This window comes from Temnothorax longispinosus, chromosome 11 (genome assembly GCF_030848805.1).
Source record: "Temnothorax longispinosus isolate EJ_2023e chromosome 11, Tlon_JGU_v1, whole genome shotgun sequence".
NCBI lineage: Eukaryota > Metazoa > Arthropoda > Insecta > Hymenoptera > Formicidae > Temnothorax > Temnothorax longispinosus.
The window spans coordinates 5161111-5177364 of NC_092368.1; the positions used below are offsets into that span (position 1 = coordinate 5161111).

A 16254-nucleotide genomic window follows, 5' to 3' on the forward strand; every position below is an offset into this window, starting at 1 on the left:
CCTCAGCGCGACCTGGGGACGAGGATAGTGTTCCGCTTGTCTTATCAACGTCGATAACAAAGTAACTTATTATTATAAAGAAAATAAAAATATAAAAAATATTTTTGAAAATGAATTATATAAAATTAATATTATTATAATAAAAGAATAAAAGTAACATAATTATTAATATCTGTATATTGTAACGTAAATATATCATTTTTTACAATTTCAACATTCAGCAGATATTCTGAGCTACATTCTTGTCGCAATTCTACGTGGATTGATAAATGTTTTAATACTAATTTAATAAATGTCTTTTTAATAAATGTCTTAAAGTATTGTACAGCGAAAATATTCAGAGAGAGAGAGAGAGAGGAGTAACACATATTGCAATTCTTAAATGTACCTCACTCAAGAAACATTCCCAGGGAAAGAAAGATGAGTTTTCAAGCAATGAACTGGTGCGACAAGTTTTCTGTGGGTAAAACGCTTTTGTTGTCTATCAAGTTAATCCTTTTATGTCTAATTCTATCAACGCAGGTTAATCTTTAATCTTGGTTTAACTTATCTGTCATCTTTTCCTAGTTCTAAAAGTTAGAAAAAGATAGGAAAGTAAGTTAAACCGAGATTAAAGTTAATCTACATTGGTAGAAATGGGCATTTTAGTCCGATACATTTACACGTAAACTATGCATTCGCCCGGCGAGAAAGGGCGCGATTTAATACAGATCGAGCGGCGGAGTTGGCTCGAACACGTCCTCACGCTTTTCGCCGGCAAACAACCGACGGGTTCGCTCTTCGTTCATCAGTTTGACGCGCCGACCTCTCTTTATTTTCATCACGCATTCGTACATGTCCTCGAGTATCAATCTGCACTTCTCCTTGCCCCTGTGATAGCCGTATGCCTCCATGCAATCCATGTACTGCACCTCGTAGGGCGCGCACTCTTTGACGCACTGAAGATTGCGTATATGGAGGAAGAGATCTGTAAAGGGTCCCTTCAACAAGGGCGCGCCGTATCTCATGTAAACGATATTATCGTGGTTTATCATGATGTACCTGAAAAAGCACAGCGTTTAAGAATCCCAACGATAACATACAATATTTCACTTATATTTCAAACAGCGCAATTCTTGTTATAAACCGGCATTCTCCGAGATCATGAGAAGCTCGACACAACGATCCCCAAAATATAAAGCCCCGATCCAACGTGCTTTTTCGCCAGAATAATTTCGAACTATGATTAATTTAATTAGCAATTAATTCAAATGGAAGAGATGCTTGAAACAATATTTCCAACTATATAATTTCTCGTTCTTAATCCAATCTTTCTTATAACAACAAACGTTAAACAACAAAAATTGATAATTCTGTCCATGTTAACAATAGCATAGGTATAAGTTAATCACCAATCAAGTTAATCAACGTTTGGCCAAAGTCGGTCTAACTATATAACCGTGATTCTTGATTTATGGATAACATCAAAGGAAATCTCCGTAGATATCATTGTTATATGGTAAAATCATCGCAATTTATTCGCATTACAGAAATACGGATTCGATAAAAGAAATATTTTCATGAGAAGGTATAACCCTAACCCCAAAAAATCACATGTACGCACAATAATGTAACTTCTAAGTCGCGCACGTAGAAACGAGAGGAACTGTACGATGATACGTACCGGTGATAATCAATACCCCGATTTTTGTAATTATTATACACGTTCTTGATTACTCGGAGAAATCTCGAAAACAACCTTCCTACGTCTGTTTTTACGTAATCGGTGAATGTCAAGCTAGGTTATGCGGGTCAAGATTTTTATGGCACTTGGCAGCGGGAAAATCAAAATTGTCATCATCGCAATAAAAGTTATCCCAGATTTTGCGGAAAAACTGCAACAGCAGTTTATCCTTTCATTTCATTAAATTATTTGCGATTTAGACACTGGTTGTCAAAAATTCATAATTTGAACTAATTAGAATAGGCAATGAAGAAATATAAACGTGGCAAATGTATAGAAACTATAACGTATCGTTTATGACAGAAATTCATTTAAGGAGCTGAAAAAAATCTCGAAGAAGAATATAAAGTAATTTGTCTCTGGAAAAATAAGCTAATACCTACGAACAACATGTTATTATGTTTAACAAATCTCTTAATATATTTCTACCCTGTTAATGTACAATTGTTCTCGTTGCGTTACCTTGTGCGCAAGATCTTAAAGCAAATATTCTATTCATAATAAAAAGTCACTGATTTTCTCTCTCATACTCTTGAAAGCTATTCTTTGTTGGACGGCGAACAATAACGGCGCTGGCAAGGTGCGTAAAATCTCTGAGCTTCGAAATATCCGTCTGCAACTGTAACAGAGATATCTCCAAACGTCTTCCGCGGTTACTTGTCTCTTCATATCGTTCTTACAACCACACTCGCCACTGTCATTACAGCATTCTTCGTTGTCCGACCGCGAAACGAGGCAATTCGATTCTCCGTTTTCTCGATTACTGGGAGAACTTGCATTAACCGATTTGGAAGACATAAATTTGGAAACCTCAATTGCCCTCATGGCAGTCACTTCATTGCCAGAAGACACGTAGTCCAATCTCGCTTCGCAGAGCGCACAATTATCCTCTGTACTTTGCTGTACGTTACTCTTTGGGCTTATTTTATCGGCTGTACGGAACACGGTGGATATCGTGCCGGAGAATTGAGATTCCAGCCCCGTCGTGAAATTCCGCGCTAATCCCTGTATGGAAGTTGCCGGTGCGCTTGGGGGTTCCATTGATTTAACAGAATTTATCTCGTGGTGTTCCGAATAGTACACCAATTCCTGCTGTGCGAAGTCTCTCATCGGTTTAAGTATCTTGATGTCGGCACACCGAGCGTCGCAGAAGTTTGCCTGGGTGGAGAGTTGCGCGCCTCGTCCTAGGCATACGTCTCCGAGCACCTTCGCGGCGATGTCCATTGCGGAGTCGGCTACAAATATCTTGTTGCAATGAAGTTTTCGAGCTGCCGACAGGAGCAGCCTACGACGTAGCTGATCGGCAAGATCCGTCCTTGAGGTATCGTCCGATAAACTGGCCAATATCGCGCGCAGCCGATTATCATTTTCATAGTTTATCTCTTTGTCCATCGGTTTTATGTCCAAGGTATCCTCTTCGTTTAAAACCTGACTCATTGATACGGCATAACCGTCAAATCCAGAAGCCTTTGTTTCCTCAGTGATTCTGTGTCGCAGCATGTCCCTTTCCTCACTTGTTCTTTCCGCAGTGCTGTCTGTGTTCGGATATTAAAATCTTTCTCAATCACAAAATTCCATGTGACAAAAACTTATTGACTTACGAGACTTACCGTCTATATACAAAACTACTGTCTTGAAGATGAGTCTCTTGTGAGCAGATTCACTCATGCCAGCTTTAATGAGATGTAAGAGCACGGTGGAGTTTAATTCCCCTGAGTGATCGACCAGTATCGAATCGCCATGGCGAATAATCTTGGATTTACCAAGCGCCGCTCTGAACTTGTGATTCGTAACAATCAGGAAACAAGTCTTGCAATAACCGCTTTGGCCGATTAATAAAACGTCAGCGTTCTCACATTTGCATTTTCTGCATAGTGTCACATCTCTGTTGTAAAAAATATAAGTATTATTACCATCAATATAATATATATCTTATTAGATTATTTTATAATAATAATAATAGAATGTAAATTTTGGAATGATCTTATTATATCCTTTTTCTTTTATTTCATATAAATAAAGTGTACTTACGCCAGTGAATCTTTCCCTTTGTTTTTAGTTATTTCATCATCGTTATCATCAAACCTGCAATCATTTACCGAACACATCTCCCCTTTTGCGACTTGTCAAACAAATTGTATAATTTACAATTGTATTTTACAATCAGACGTTACGAAATATTTACAATAATTAATCACAGATTGAGTGTCTCTAGAGCTTGTAAAAACATCTTCGTACACCTGATTTTAGGTTAGAATTGGTTAGAATGCAGCGTGTACGTGATCACGTGGCTACGGTACGTCAGTTACGTTAATTGTTAAACTTTTTGAATTACTGATAATTAATGTCGAATGAATGAATTTATTGACATATTACATTATTATTAATTTATATTAAATACGCAACATGAAAAATCGGAAAGTTGACTACAGAAATTTATGTATTATATATTTTGTGTTATAAATTGTTGTATCCATGATGTAAATTTTTTACATCATAAATTGCATCATTATCGAAAGAACATCATTAAATTACAGGCACCATTTATATTGAAATGATAAATTTATGAAATATATGAAACGCCAAGATGCATGGACTGCCATAAATAAAGCAACTGATCAAAATGTAACAGAAACGCATTAATTTATTGTCTATTAAATCACTATAAAGGATGTAAGGATATAAAAATACCTTATGTATGGCTATGTGTATTACATATTACGATTTATTTCAAAAAAATTAATCTCATCAATTCAAAAAGATTATTTTAAAAACTAAACAAAGTAAAGAGACAACAAATTATAATCTCAAATGCAACAATAATGTATGTTTTGGCTGCTATAGTAATCAAAAACAACAAATTATAATCGCAAATACAACAATATATGTTTTGGCTGCTATAGTAATCAAAAATTGAATGCGGAAGTTTAAGAATGTCCGATAAATACAAAAGATCAATTAAATGTAAAGAATATAAAAAAAATGCGCTGATTGAATTATAGAATGGTATCAAAGTGGAAATAAAGATTACTCACTCTCATCTTCTTTTAAATTACATACAATGCAAATGCTAATTTTGTGTTCCCCGCAAATTAGCTTGTGACATTTATTACAAGACACTTTTGTTTTCCGATTTTTGTGTTTTGGACAATAAAAGCATTTCCCTGTTTCACGAGTATTCTCTACTTTCGTTGGTTCGCTGGTTACTTGTACGAAATTGGTCATTAATGTTTTTAATTCTATTGATAAAGTATCACAATGCAATCTCTGCTGTACAAATGGTAGGACTAAATCGCGTGCAATAATTTTTAAAAATTTTTGTCTAGGCATTGTAACGTTTGTATTACTTTTGTAAATAATCTGGCCGTTAATCCCAGCAATATTTAATAACGTGAAAAAGATGGTGAGTGGCCACCTGCGACTAGTTCGAGCTACGCTGTATTCCATTTTTAATTTATTAACACCTCCTTTCGTCGCATTATAAAAAGAAATGATTTCTGGTCTACGTAAGTTGCCACTCTTGACATCAATATTTGCATTACTGCGCATGGTTGACAGTAACAGGATATTTCTCTCTCTCTTTGGAACATATGAGACTAAAGTCATATCTTTTGTAAAGGCAAACAACGAGCTGTTAATTGCTCTCTTATTCGTGCTTGTAAATTCCGGTGGAATTTGTCGTTTATTTTTTCTTAATGCCCCAACCACCGTAATTTGCTTCTTCAATAAATCTTGCGCGAGCGGAATCGATACGAACCAATTATTAAAAGTGATATTTCTTCCAGAAACTTGAACGGATTCAATAAGTCTTTTAACAATGGCATTAGGTTTGTTTACTGCTTGACAAGAACTTTCAGGTTGTTCCCCTGCGTAAATTTCCATATTTATTGTATAAAACGTGCGAGCGTCTGATAAAATGAAAATCTTTATACCACATTTGCTAGATATATTTGGAACATATTGTTTGAAACTACATTTGCCTCTAAATGCTTCAAACATTTCGTCGATGGTGAGGTATTCACTCGGAATACATGAATTTCTACAATTTTTAGTGAACATTTCGAACACTTCGCGCATTGGGGCTAATTTATCGCTTTTTTTCCACGTGTCTCTGTTGTAAGCGTTATCAAATCTAAGAGCTCTTATTAGCAATTGAAATCTTTTCTTTGACATAGCAATACGAAAAAACGGAGGCGCTAAAGAATCCTTTGTCCAAAGATCATCAATACTCAAGTGACATCGTTTAAATATACCTGTCATGTACAAAATTCCTAAAAGAGCCCGAATTTCAATACTCGTCGTATGTCTACATTCATTACCTTTATAAATAGTTTGGAAATGACTTAATTGCACATTTGTACATTCTACAATACTATCAATCATGTTTGTTGTAAAGAACGTATCCCAACATTCTATAGGTGTTGAACAGCTTCTTGCTGGTCCTGTGGTGCCCGGCAAATTAGTAATATTTTTGGATGCACTTTGCCCTTGAATATTCGCTTCATTAGTAGTCCAAATCGTCGTGTTATCTTTTCCCACGAAAGTCTGACTTTCTCTTATATTATCTTCGTTATCAGGTGCAGAATCCGATAATGGATCACTTTTAAAATGTTCTGACAATTGTGGCTCAATGTCAGAACAGTCATCATCATCCTCACTGAAGTTCTTTGTCTCATTATCCGATGTTTCTTCTTGAAACCATATTATATGTATTCCTTCTGTTGCCATGCTGCTGCACTAAAGATTTGGAAAACTTGTGTAATTTCTTTCTGTTTGTAGCCACTGTTTATTCAAAGCGTACTCAAAACTGTAGTACAGTGGGTCTATATTCTGTAACTCTTAACGACAGTTTCGTTATCGTTATACTTGTGTTGCGCAGATATTATGTATAGTAAAAAAAAAGCTGCGCAACGACAATATAACGATAACAAAACTGTCGTTAAGAGTTACAGAATAGGCCCACAGGCTAATTTTTTTTAAGGGGTTTGGAATAAGACTAGTCTTACCCTGTGTCTCCAATCAATTTTTACTAGTTTTTTGACACAAAACTTTTACACCCTGGTCCGTAACTCTTTTCCTTGTAATATCTCTTTCTAAATTTTTATGTGTGTCCACAGTGATGATCGAATCCGTAAGTTCATTAAACCCAAAGTGATTGTGCAAATCCTCCCTATGGGAAGTAGTATAGGTTATATTACTTTAGATTTCTATCGTCCTTAAATATTATATATAGAACCGGAAATATTATTTACTATTATTTCATATAATAAACGATTACTTACAGTCAAATTGACATGGAGATTTACTTACCTTTGCGTCAATACAGTCTTGTAATTACAAAAGGACGAGACATTTAACCAGTTCATCGACCTGCCATAAGTAAATAAACTTAGATTTGGCAACAGCGCGAATCACTAGTCATACGTATTTGTTCTCGCCATGAGCGACGCACTCAGATTACGCAACACATATTTTCGACTTCGTAATCTTCGTATCCCATTGTTTTTCTGTTACTTCATATTTCTTTTCAGAATTTCAACAGTTCAACACAGTAACAAGAAGACTTCTCCAATCATACCATTTATTAGTCAAATTGCCACATTGTCATTGTCAAGGCACTAGGCAGGCATATGTGCCTTCATCTCTGAAGAAGAAGAAGAAGAAGAAGAAGAAGCACAGATATGATTTCAAAGTCTAAAAATTGTACTAACGAAATTTGGAAATCAACCGTATACAAATATAATCGAAAAAGTGTAAGTAAAAAGTCAAAAAGTTTCAGAGAGTTAACTTTTATATATTTATTAAATTTATTTAATTAAAAATAAAATGTAAACTGAATGTTCGCCTTATATGAAGGTTAAAAGTCTCTTATCCGCATTTTATTGTTAATAAACACCTTGTAATTATACCGTCTGTTATTCTTTTTCGAAGAATTTTCTGAACTGATACATATTGGTGCAATAAAATTAGAGTGAAACAAACTATACTTGTCTCATTCAACTTAATTGCACTTATATTCACCAATTTAGAAAGTTCTTCAAAAAAGAACCAAACCTATAGATAGTTTTAACTTGTATGTACTTGCATTTAGATTTAGATTTATTTATTGTTTTATTATGATATATAGAACGCTCAATGCGGTGGGATCTGATATTGGCGTGGTGGAGTCGTGGACGTGGACTGGCATGGACAATTAGCTACTCGTCAAATTATAGTAGACGCATTAATTTATTATCTACTAAAATACCACAAAGATATAAAAATACTATTCTACGTGTAAATATGGTTTCCCATACAATGTATATAAAGTCACGTAAAAGTATCGCGTCAAATCGGCGGCGGTTGGTGAAAACTTTCCATTAGAGTACTTCGAAAATTCTGTCATGTCGTTCGAGTGTAAATAATTCAGAAATTAATGTTGAGTGGAAAGTTTGATTGAGATAAATACGACTCCAGATGAGACTCTCTCTCTCGGGTTACATTAGCTGAAAAACATGTTAAAAATATGATACCACGCAAATTGAATTCAACAAAGTTCCTTCTTTGTTACGTTTTGCCTCACTTTGCCTCTTGAAAATTTTTCTATGTCGTAAGTTTAATTTTTTTATCTTTTGAAAATTATGCCAGATCACGACTTCAGTTGGAGGCGGAGATCGACGGTGCCACCGTAAAGTTATGCTACGTCGCAGACGAGTTCTCTGCCTTGTGGTTCTTGCCAGCCGCCAAACGTCCTTTCGATTTCTTGCGCAACGGCAATCGTCAAATGGTCACAACCCGGATTTGCGACAATCTGCAAAAACAACGAGATCAAGAACGAAGTCAAAACTACAGTTAAATGTAAATTGATAATCGATTCTTGGACAGACAGACTCGGCGATTGCAAATTCAAAATTAATGAATTCAAAATTATAATGATCTGGATACAGCGCAGCAATGATCGATGAAATGATGAAAGAGGAACATTCTACCTATTTTGCATCCTTATATATTATCGTTAATTAATTATTTTCTTAGTTTTGATTGCGTAATCGTCGAGCTGTCGAGTTTTGATTGCGTAATCTCGCAATCTACAAACGAAGCTATTAGTCCGCTAACTTGCATTTTTTTGTTTACCTGAACTCCAATCGGTAGTTGGTTTTTGTCGAGACCAAGCGGACACTGTGTAACCGGAAATCCCAGCACGTTGAAGATTATCATGTAAGTGTAATTGGATATGTTGTATGCACACTCGTGAGGATAATGCGCCGACGAGGTAAAAGATGGGCAAATTAAAACGCCGTTATCACCCAGCAACTCCTAATCGAATGCCATTGAACATTGTTTTAATATTAATATAAATCACTATATTAATATATCATACAGACAAAAAGTTCAGAAAATACTATAATATGTATATAGAACTTTACCTCAAATTGCTTTTTCAATCGCATCCTTATCTCCATTATTTTTTTATAATTGGAGGCCGATGTTCTTTCAACAATGCTCTTGCCTATCCCATAACAAATAGCGGGAAAAGTGTGCGACGACATGAAGAAAATAAACTTTAGTGCTTCTGTGAGCACCCTCTTCGATTTCTGAGAAATTTTGAAATGTGTATTCATTTACTGCGACACATCTTAAAAATATCTCATTTAACTGTACCTTAGGATCATCCCATCGATTAAACATCGAATATACATCACTGATCTTGAAAAGAATGATCAAGCCTAATTCAAAAGACTGTTTCATATCTTCCAAATTTGTCTGCAAATAATAAAAAATATTATGCTTGTCTACAAATACATCAATACTGTTATCTTTTAAATATTTGATTTTAATTCCTTAAAATTTTTAAATACAACATGGACTTTAAATCTATATGTGTCCCAATATCACCTTTACATAATTTTTTAACAATTATGTAATATACGATATCATGTTGTATTATTGTACGTAAACATATTTAATTTCATATTTAGTCATTTTTAATTAATTACTGGAAAGAAGATTAAATCATTGCTTCATGCTACATAATACTACATGCTCAAAGAAATAGTGTTTGTATTTGATCGTAATAATTTAATCTTCTTTTATAATAAATTAAAAGCAAATTACATAATGTAAAGACCTTTGAACACCTGACTTACTTTTTGCACTTGGACATGACTAGTGTCTTCGAGGTGCCTCATCAGTTTGCAAATTGCATCTTTTACGTCAGTTGTCAAAGAACTTGGGACCGGGCCGTAATCATCCATGTAAAAAAACTTTATGTCCTTTAGGCATACCTATACGAATATGCAACTTTGATTTACGTGATTGAACCTTGCTTAAATAAGCATAATAAAATAATATATCTGTCCATATTAATTTTATTCATCATTTATATTAATTTTTTTACATTTTTTTAGTACCTTATATTTAATTAAAATTTTATAAGAAACCGATAGAAGCATGATTAACCCCTGGTTTTTGTGGACACGTTTCCGCGCGTCAAACGTGCATTTCCATAAATTACCCCAATCACATGCGTGCTTTTTTTAAAACGCGCGCATTTGACGCGCAATTTTTTGCACGGCAACGCATCCACGGAAACTAGGAGTAAGAATTAGCATGAAGCAGATGATTAAAATAACAAATTCTGACCTTTTTGTTAAAGGTATTCCTAGCTTCATCCGATTGCGACATTACTGATAACAGGAGAGGCAGATCCGTGGCATATCTAACCATTGAACCGATCGCGAAAAATGAAGGCCAATTTTTATCATTTGCGCTAGGTTTGTGACCTTCTACTGATATCCAGTCTAAGGGAGAAAATATATAAAATTGTTCTACCTGTTATTTATTAGTTTCTACAGTCTTATAAACAAGTATACAAGATTAAAATTTTCGTTATTTCATTGTTCTCTTTTTTTTTATTGATTGTCCGATGAAACTTACTTGGTGTGGGTTTATGGCCAAAAACGCCGCAAAACATTGCCGGAAGCCTGGCCGATCCACCGATGTCAGAAACCAAGCTCAGGATCGAGGCGCCAGAACCGACAAGAGCAGCCTGATTAAATACAACAATTTCTATCTTTTATAAAATTCCATTATGTATTATTTTAAAAAGAATCTTTAATTTTTATGGGTTTTAGGAGAAAAAGGAACTCTGGCGTCTACGTAAAAAAAATGAAAATATACAAACCTCGCCACCGGAAGAGCCACCCGCAGTCCTCCGTGTATCGTAAGGATTCCTGGTGGTACCAGTTATTTTGTTGGAGGTGTGCCACCACATGCACAATTCCGGAGTGTTGCTGACGAGAAGAGGAATTCCACCAGCCTCGCGGATCCTCGCTACAACATCGGCGTCTTTTGTCGCCCTCGAGGGAGTATCTTTCATCGCCACGGTATGACTCATCCCTAAATATAGATAAATTTTTATTTTAATTGTGTATTACTTATATGCCATAAGCTACGCTATAAAATTATTCTACAGATATTGCATCCAGATAATATATTTTTGTTGTGTACTTGCAGAAATTATACAGAGTACGATGTCTTCGAGACGGAAAGTGAATAGCGTATTATCCCTTGGAAAATTTTACATCGATTTTTGTTCGATAAAATTTTCGACATTCAGTAAGTATAAGCAGTTTGAATTAAAATTAATTCGCAGTTTGCCATGGCATGCGTGTATTTTCAAATAATATTTACAGAATGCCTGACTGTATGATCTTGAGTCCAGAGATCTCTGCGATTACTTGCGATTTTACGTTGATTTAAATATGCCAATATACCACTTATTTGAACATACATAGTACTCAGTATATGAAATGGCAAATCGATGTCTATTGCGCTAACATACTACTTCTAAGAAAAATTCTCAGCGAGTTATAACACTTCTGTCATGAGTTTATTGGTGGGAAAATAATTTCGTTAAACCGTGCGAATTACTACATAGTAGTATGTGCAAACGATGAGTTGTTTAAAGTGACTTAAAGAGAGAAAAAGATGAGAAGATATTAATATGCAAGGAAAACATCAAAAACCTAGTGACCTTGACACCCCTTATGCGGTTTTAATAACAAGTTGATATTTAAAAAACTTCTCCTACATTTGAATAGATATACATTATATTTAAATATAAATGCATCTTAAATGTGATAAACATTAATTATTTCTCTTTAAAAAAAGATTCTAATAATGCGTGTTTCCGACAATTCTATTGAACATATATTCGAGAAGTTGCGCAAGTGATTAACGTAAATATGGACTATAGTTTTAATCACGCGAATATCAGGCATGAAATGCCTGATGAATTCCATGCCCTTGCTATTTACTATTTAAAATTTTGTTTTATAAGTTAATGTTTCCCAAGTTAAAATGTTATGTAAGAGTATACATATTAACAATAAAAACAAGATACATACTCTCGATAATAGCAAAGCTAAGGAAGGTTAAAAATTCGAGCAAAGAAATTTTAGATGTTAGTTTAAAATTAAAATTTAATAAACATATGTATATATAACATTTACGTTTCGACGGTCTTCTTCAGAACGTTCTAATCGATAAAATTACATTAATAAATTACGCAAAATAGATATAAAAGATTGAGAGAGACAATGGCTGATGGTCAAATTAAAAAAAATCGCATACAATAAAAGAGTTTTCGTCGTTGGGCAAGCGCGTTAGAACGTTATGAAGAAGACCAAGTAGGTCGAAACGTAAATGTTATATATATACATATGTTTATTCAATTTTAATTTTAAACTAACATCTAAAATTTCTTTGCTCGAATTTTGGCCGTTCAACCTTTCTTAGCTATACATATTAAATTTAACTAAAATGAGTAAATATATATGGAGGGGTAAAAATTAGAGTGGTGTAAGTCAAATTTTTTAAAATATTTTTTCGTGTGCATAGATGCAATCTGTACAATATATAAATTGCATCTATGCACACGAGAAAATATTTAAAAAAATTTGACTTAACCCACTCTGGTTTTTACCTCTCCATATTCAGAATGTGACTGAACTATGTGACTTACCTTGAACAGCGATACTTTCTTTAATCGTCACAGGTAGCCCGAGCAGCGGTCTCTCGCTCGCGATTTTCGCCTCGTCTATAGTTGTTGACTGCAGAAATTTGTCAATTTCACGTGCCTCTTGAATCGCCACATCGAAACGATCTTCTACGATAGCGTTGATCGATGGATTCACCTCCTTGCATCGCTTCACGTATGCGATAATCACTTTCTCGGAACTGATCTGCCGATAATTGAGAGGATATAACATTGAATAACTTTGGTTTGATTCGACTTAAGATGATTTCAAGTGCGTATCCTACATTGATTTGGCAATAATATTGCCTAAAAATTGTTTCAACAGAATGACGTAAATTTACCTCTCTTTTGCGGATTTTCCGCGCAATTTCAGTCGCCGACAGCAGCAAAATTCGATCCTCGATCGGCGGGCATCGCCGTCTCTTCCTCAAACCTCGCAGTTTGAAGAACGGGCCGAGCAAACAACGGAGAAGAAATAAGCCGTACTTCACTATTATCCTCACTATTATTGCTTGGACCTTCGGTATGAAATGATATGTGTTCTAACAATTTCTTAAGCATATCTTTAAGAAATGGAATCTGAAGTGAATATAGTTTTACCATAATGCTGATAACGCTTATCACGCTTTTCTCTACAAGTTGAGAGGGTTTTCGCAGTTTTGAGATTAGTCACGTTGATATGCAATCCATACAGCTTAAAGATTTCGATTGTTCTAGATAAAGATTGAAAGTTATAACTTTCATTAAATATTGTTATCGTATATCATCTTATTATATTATTAATTTAAACTCACCGAATTGACCAAACGGAGATCACTGTAGAAGATGTTTAATAATGACAATGGAAACTCCATAACGCGTTTGTATTACGTTATTGCAATTTATTACGGTTGATTGTTTTTAATTAATCCATCAATCCCATTGACAGTACGCTTACATTAGTTACAGGAGACACGTGATGCAAAAACTGAAATTACGAAAGCATGTTTAATTTAACTCGAAGTTTTCGAAGTTGCCATCAACAAAAGAATTATCTTTTTTAAGAAAACGTTCCAATAATTGACCGAGAAGAAAAGAAGATCGAGAGTTGTTTGGTAGGTATATGTTAAATTAAAGCATATTTAACTCTAACATTAATTATTAATTAACTGATATCGAATTTTGTCAGAAATTCTTTCAGAGAAACTTTCTCGATAATTAACCGAAAAAAAATAAGATTGAGATATTCAAAATGTTGTCACAATATTTTAATGAGTACAATATATCTAACTGACGCGATTTTGATATAAAAGGCAAATATCTCTAAATCAACTTTTCCGATCGGGGACGATCGCTATATACGGAATATCGCCGTAAAAATACATACGTCTCGTCATTTGTTCACAGAACTTTACTGGAAGCGTAGGCAATGGAAGTACATGTGAAATACATTGCTTAATTTAACGTCAATGTGAAATATCGCGAAATATCGTCACTGAGGGAAACTGTTCATTACACAGAGCCGATTTTACGATTTTAATTTTACGAAGAATGTTAGTCATTGTCGTTTATGTTAATTTCACACGGATGTCTGACGCAATACTTTGTGGACACTTCCTCGAGGTTTTAGGTCGTATCCCGCGCACGGTTCGCCATTGAAAACAGCAACGAAGTGCGAGACGAGAATTTTAAAAGACCCACCCTACCTCCTTTCTTCGCACCAACATTCATACGCAATAAGACGTATACCGGTTATCTCAAACGGGTTATCTCAAACATAACGTAGATTTTTGGCTAACTCCTTTTTTAATTGATTATGAATATTATTTCCGAAAATATCCAATGTTATATTATTGAACAAGATACAATAGTAGAGATTTGTTGCTAATGGAAATTAATTCGTCAATAAAAATTAATTTGGATCTAAATCAAGCATTTTATCGCTATTTATTATAAACGAGAAAAAGATTGTTGCTGAGAAAAAGAATTTAGTTCTACGCGGTGATTTGTTAGAAATTATGTAATAGAACTTCGTGAGTTTACCTACATACATGCTAGTATTGATAGAATACCCAGTGAGGAATGACCTGTCAAATCGACGTCTATAGACTATAGACGTCAATTCGACGGGTCATTTCTCACTGGGTAGTTATGACAATAAGTTATGCGCGCGTGTGTGTAAAAGAAAATTAATTTAACTGTATAGCACTCTCAAATGTGGGAATTGTCGTTGAGTTTGCAAATCGACTCAAAAGTTTCGGGAGTTATTATTTCACATGAATGTTATATTAAAAAATTCACGTTTTATATAATTTGTTTCTTGCAAATTATATTTAAGTTTTCTTCTTAAAAAAAGTTTTTTAGGGATTTAAATTTGAAATGAGTTATATTGGAAATTACTTTTATTGGAAAGAAAGTACTTTCATTTGAATTGATTAAAATTACATAATTAATAATATCGTATCGTGTAACGTGTATCAAATAAATATTTGCTTATCCTAATTACTATTATCTTATTTACGAAGTATCAATTACAAAACAAGTAGATTCTGGTCAAGTTCATTGCAAAAAAACTGCATTCAAGATGTAAATATACATATATGCATATGCTATACGATGATTCGATATCAAACTGCGTCAAAACTGATTAGAATTGTTTAATCTTGATGAAACTCAATTTTCATATTAATAATATATTACACTTCTTATAAATATAATATCCTAATATAATCGTGCATCTTAAAATTATAATCTAAAAAAGAGATAGAGCGAATTGTTAATCTGGTTGTTGCAATTGAAGGATTTAGCGCCACGATCTTTTTATTTAAAAACTTTAAGGAAGTTAATTTAAATTTGAAATTAAATTAAAATATTATAATTTTATATTATACGCATTGGTATGATAGAACACATCTGCAACTTTTATATTTTCTCTGAATCTATGCAAAATATAAAAATTTACACATAAAATAACGTTTGTACGTTAGTAAATATAAATAAGAAAATTTAGATAAATTATCTAATATTAATTTTTACGAATTTGCAGGAAAGCGTGTCGGATCATTACGTACCGCAGGAGACAATCTTGATAAGATACACAGGATTCGAGGCGACTAATCCAGTAGCATCCGTTGCAGGCCACGATCGTTCACGACTGATTCGCATCGATACGCACGAAAGGAAGCAACCGGCATCAAGCGAACTTAAAAAAGTGGGACGAATGCCGAAGTACGTTCCACGGCGCTTTGCTTTTTATCATCCTCGATGACGCGCGTTTCCTACAAATACTCTGTATTTTTGTTATCCGTGACTTTTTTCTTAGTACTCACTATTGAAGCTCCTGTGGTCCATTCACTTATGCCTGATTAGAGGACTTTATATATTTGACCATTTACGTCAAAGTCTTTTCCTCGAAGTTGAATAAATTTAATAATTATAGTCGAAAAAAGTAATCGATCTGATCCTAATATCTTGTTATTGAATAGTAATCAATGTGATTCAAATAACTGATATCTCGAAAACATATATAACA

General features: G+C 34.1%; 4 protein-coding genes and 2 long non-coding RNA genes across 11 annotated transcripts; 2 read left to right on the forward strand and 4 right to left on the reverse strand.

Annotated features, from left to right (window-relative positions):
• Window positions 1-701: 701 nt before the first annotated feature.
• Window positions 702-1034, reverse strand: Nd-15 (NADH dehydrogenase (ubiquinone) 15 kDa subunit). Its single transcript, XM_071793884.1, has one exon. It carries the CDS (start codon window positions 1032-1034, stop codon window positions 702-704), a length of 333 nt encoding a protein of 110 aa, XP_071649985.1.
• Window positions 1035-1665: 631 nt separating this feature from the next.
• Ctu2 (Cytosolic thiouridylase subunit 2) lies at window positions 1666-3896 on the reverse strand. Its single transcript, XM_071794290.1, has 3 exons — window positions 3755-3896; window positions 3334-3608; window positions 1666-3258 (listed from the first exon to the last, which is right to left on the reverse strand). The coding sequence occupies exons 1-3, from the start codon at window positions 3829-3831 to the stop codon at window positions 2219-2221; spliced, it is 1392 nt and encodes a 463-aa protein (XP_071650391.1). The 5' UTR covers window positions 3832-3896; the 3' UTR covers window positions 1666-2218.
• On the reverse strand, window positions 3829-7179 carry LOC139822505 (piggyBac transposable element-derived protein 4-like). Of its 3 annotated transcripts, XM_071794284.1 has the most exons (4): window positions 7034-7179; window positions 6730-6893; window positions 4759-6460; window positions 3829-3963 (listed from the first exon to the last, which is right to left on the reverse strand). In XM_071794284.1, the coding sequence occupies exons 3-4, from the start codon at window positions 6449-6451 to the stop codon at window positions 3935-3937; spliced, it is 1722 nt and encodes a 573-aa protein (XP_071650385.1). In that variant the 5' UTR covers window positions 6452-6460; window positions 6730-6893; window positions 7034-7179; the 3' UTR covers window positions 3829-3934. The 3 variants fall into 3 exon arrangements, with proteins under 3 accessions (XP_071650385.1, XP_071650386.1, XP_071650388.1); XM_071794285.1 differs by having other exon boundaries at window positions 6730-7088; XM_071794287.1 differs by lacking the exon at window positions 3829-3963 and having other exon boundaries at window positions 4751-6460; window positions 7034-7178.
• On the forward strand, window positions 3901-8174 carry LOC139822516 (uncharacterized). Of its 2 annotated transcripts, XR_011734531.1 has the most exons (3): window positions 3901-4019; window positions 7255-7476; window positions 7851-8174. It is a non-coding gene; the product is annotated as an uncharacterized lncRNA (long non-coding RNA). The 2 variants fall into 2 exon arrangements; XR_011734530.1 differs by lacking the exon at window positions 3901-4019 and having other exon boundaries at window positions 7244-7476.
• On the reverse strand, window positions 7933-15932 carry LOC139822506 (fatty-acid amide hydrolase 2-A-like). Of its 3 annotated transcripts, XR_011734528.1 has the most exons (14): window positions 15794-15932; window positions 13538-13710; window positions 13344-13456; window positions 13085-13261; window positions 12729-12948; window positions 10887-11101; window positions 10640-10751; window positions 10346-10503; window positions 9850-9987; window positions 9365-9466; window positions 9130-9297; window positions 8837-9019; window positions 8286-8513; window positions 7933-8208 (listed from the first exon to the last, which is right to left on the reverse strand). XR_011734528.1 is itself a non-coding variant. In XM_071794288.1 (13 exons), exons 3-13 carry the CDS (start codon window positions 13344-13346, stop codon window positions 8397-8399), a joined length of 1593 nt encoding a protein of 530 aa, XP_071650389.1. In that variant the 5' UTR covers window positions 13347-13456; window positions 13538-13710; window positions 15794-15932; the 3' UTR covers window positions 7933-8396. The 3 variants fall into 3 exon arrangements, 2 of the variants coding, with proteins under 2 accessions (XP_071650389.1, XP_071650390.1); XM_071794288.1 differs by having other exon boundaries at window positions 7933-8513; XM_071794289.1 differs by lacking the exon at window positions 15794-15932 and adding an exon at window positions 14110-14347 and having other exon boundaries at window positions 7933-8513.
• LOC139822515 (uncharacterized) lies at window positions 13126-15907 on the forward strand. Its single transcript, XR_011734529.1, has 3 exons — window positions 13126-13266; window positions 13788-13837; window positions 15769-15907. It is a non-coding gene; the product is annotated as an uncharacterized lncRNA (long non-coding RNA).
• Window positions 15933-16254: the final 322 nt, after the last annotated feature.

What these genes read in the sequence shown, in the direction of transcription:
- Nd-15 (XM_071793884.1), bottom strand. Translation starts at nt 1,034, where the DNA reads ATGATAAACCACGATAATATCGTTTACATGAGATACGGCGCGCCCTTG.
- Ctu2 (XM_071794290.1), bottom strand. Translation starts at nt 3,831, where the DNA reads ATGTGTTCGGTAAATGATTGCAGGTTTGATGATAACGATGATGAAATA. An exon ending in AAAGGGAAAGATTCACTGGC is followed by an intron (nt 3,609 to 3,754) that starts GTAAGTACACTT and finishes TTTTTACAACAG; the next exon opens with AGATGTGACACTATGCAGAA. An exon ending in AGTAGTTTTGTATATAGACG is followed by an intron (nt 3,259 to 3,333) that starts GTAAGTCTCGTA and finishes ATCCGAACACAG; the next exon opens with ACAGCACTGCGGAAAGAACA.
- LOC139822505 (XM_071794284.1), bottom strand. Translation starts at nt 6,451, where the DNA reads ATGGCAACAGAAGGAATACATATAATATGGTTTCAAGAAGAAACATCG. An exon ending in TAATTTAAAAGAAGATGAGA is followed by an intron (nt 3,964 to 4,758) that starts GTGAGTAATCTT and finishes ACCTAAAATCAG; the next exon opens with GTGTACGAAGATGTTTTTAC.
- LOC139822506 (XM_071794288.1), bottom strand. An exon ending in AGAAAGTATCGCTGTTCAAG is followed by an intron (nt 11,102 to 12,728) that starts GTAAGTCACATA and finishes ATCTATATTTAG; the next exon opens with GGATGAGTCATACCGTGGCG. An exon ending in AACTACCGATTGGAGTTCAG is followed by an intron (nt 8,514 to 8,836) that starts GTAAACAAAAAA and finishes TTGTTTTTGCAG; the next exon opens with ATTGTCGCAAATCCGGGTTG.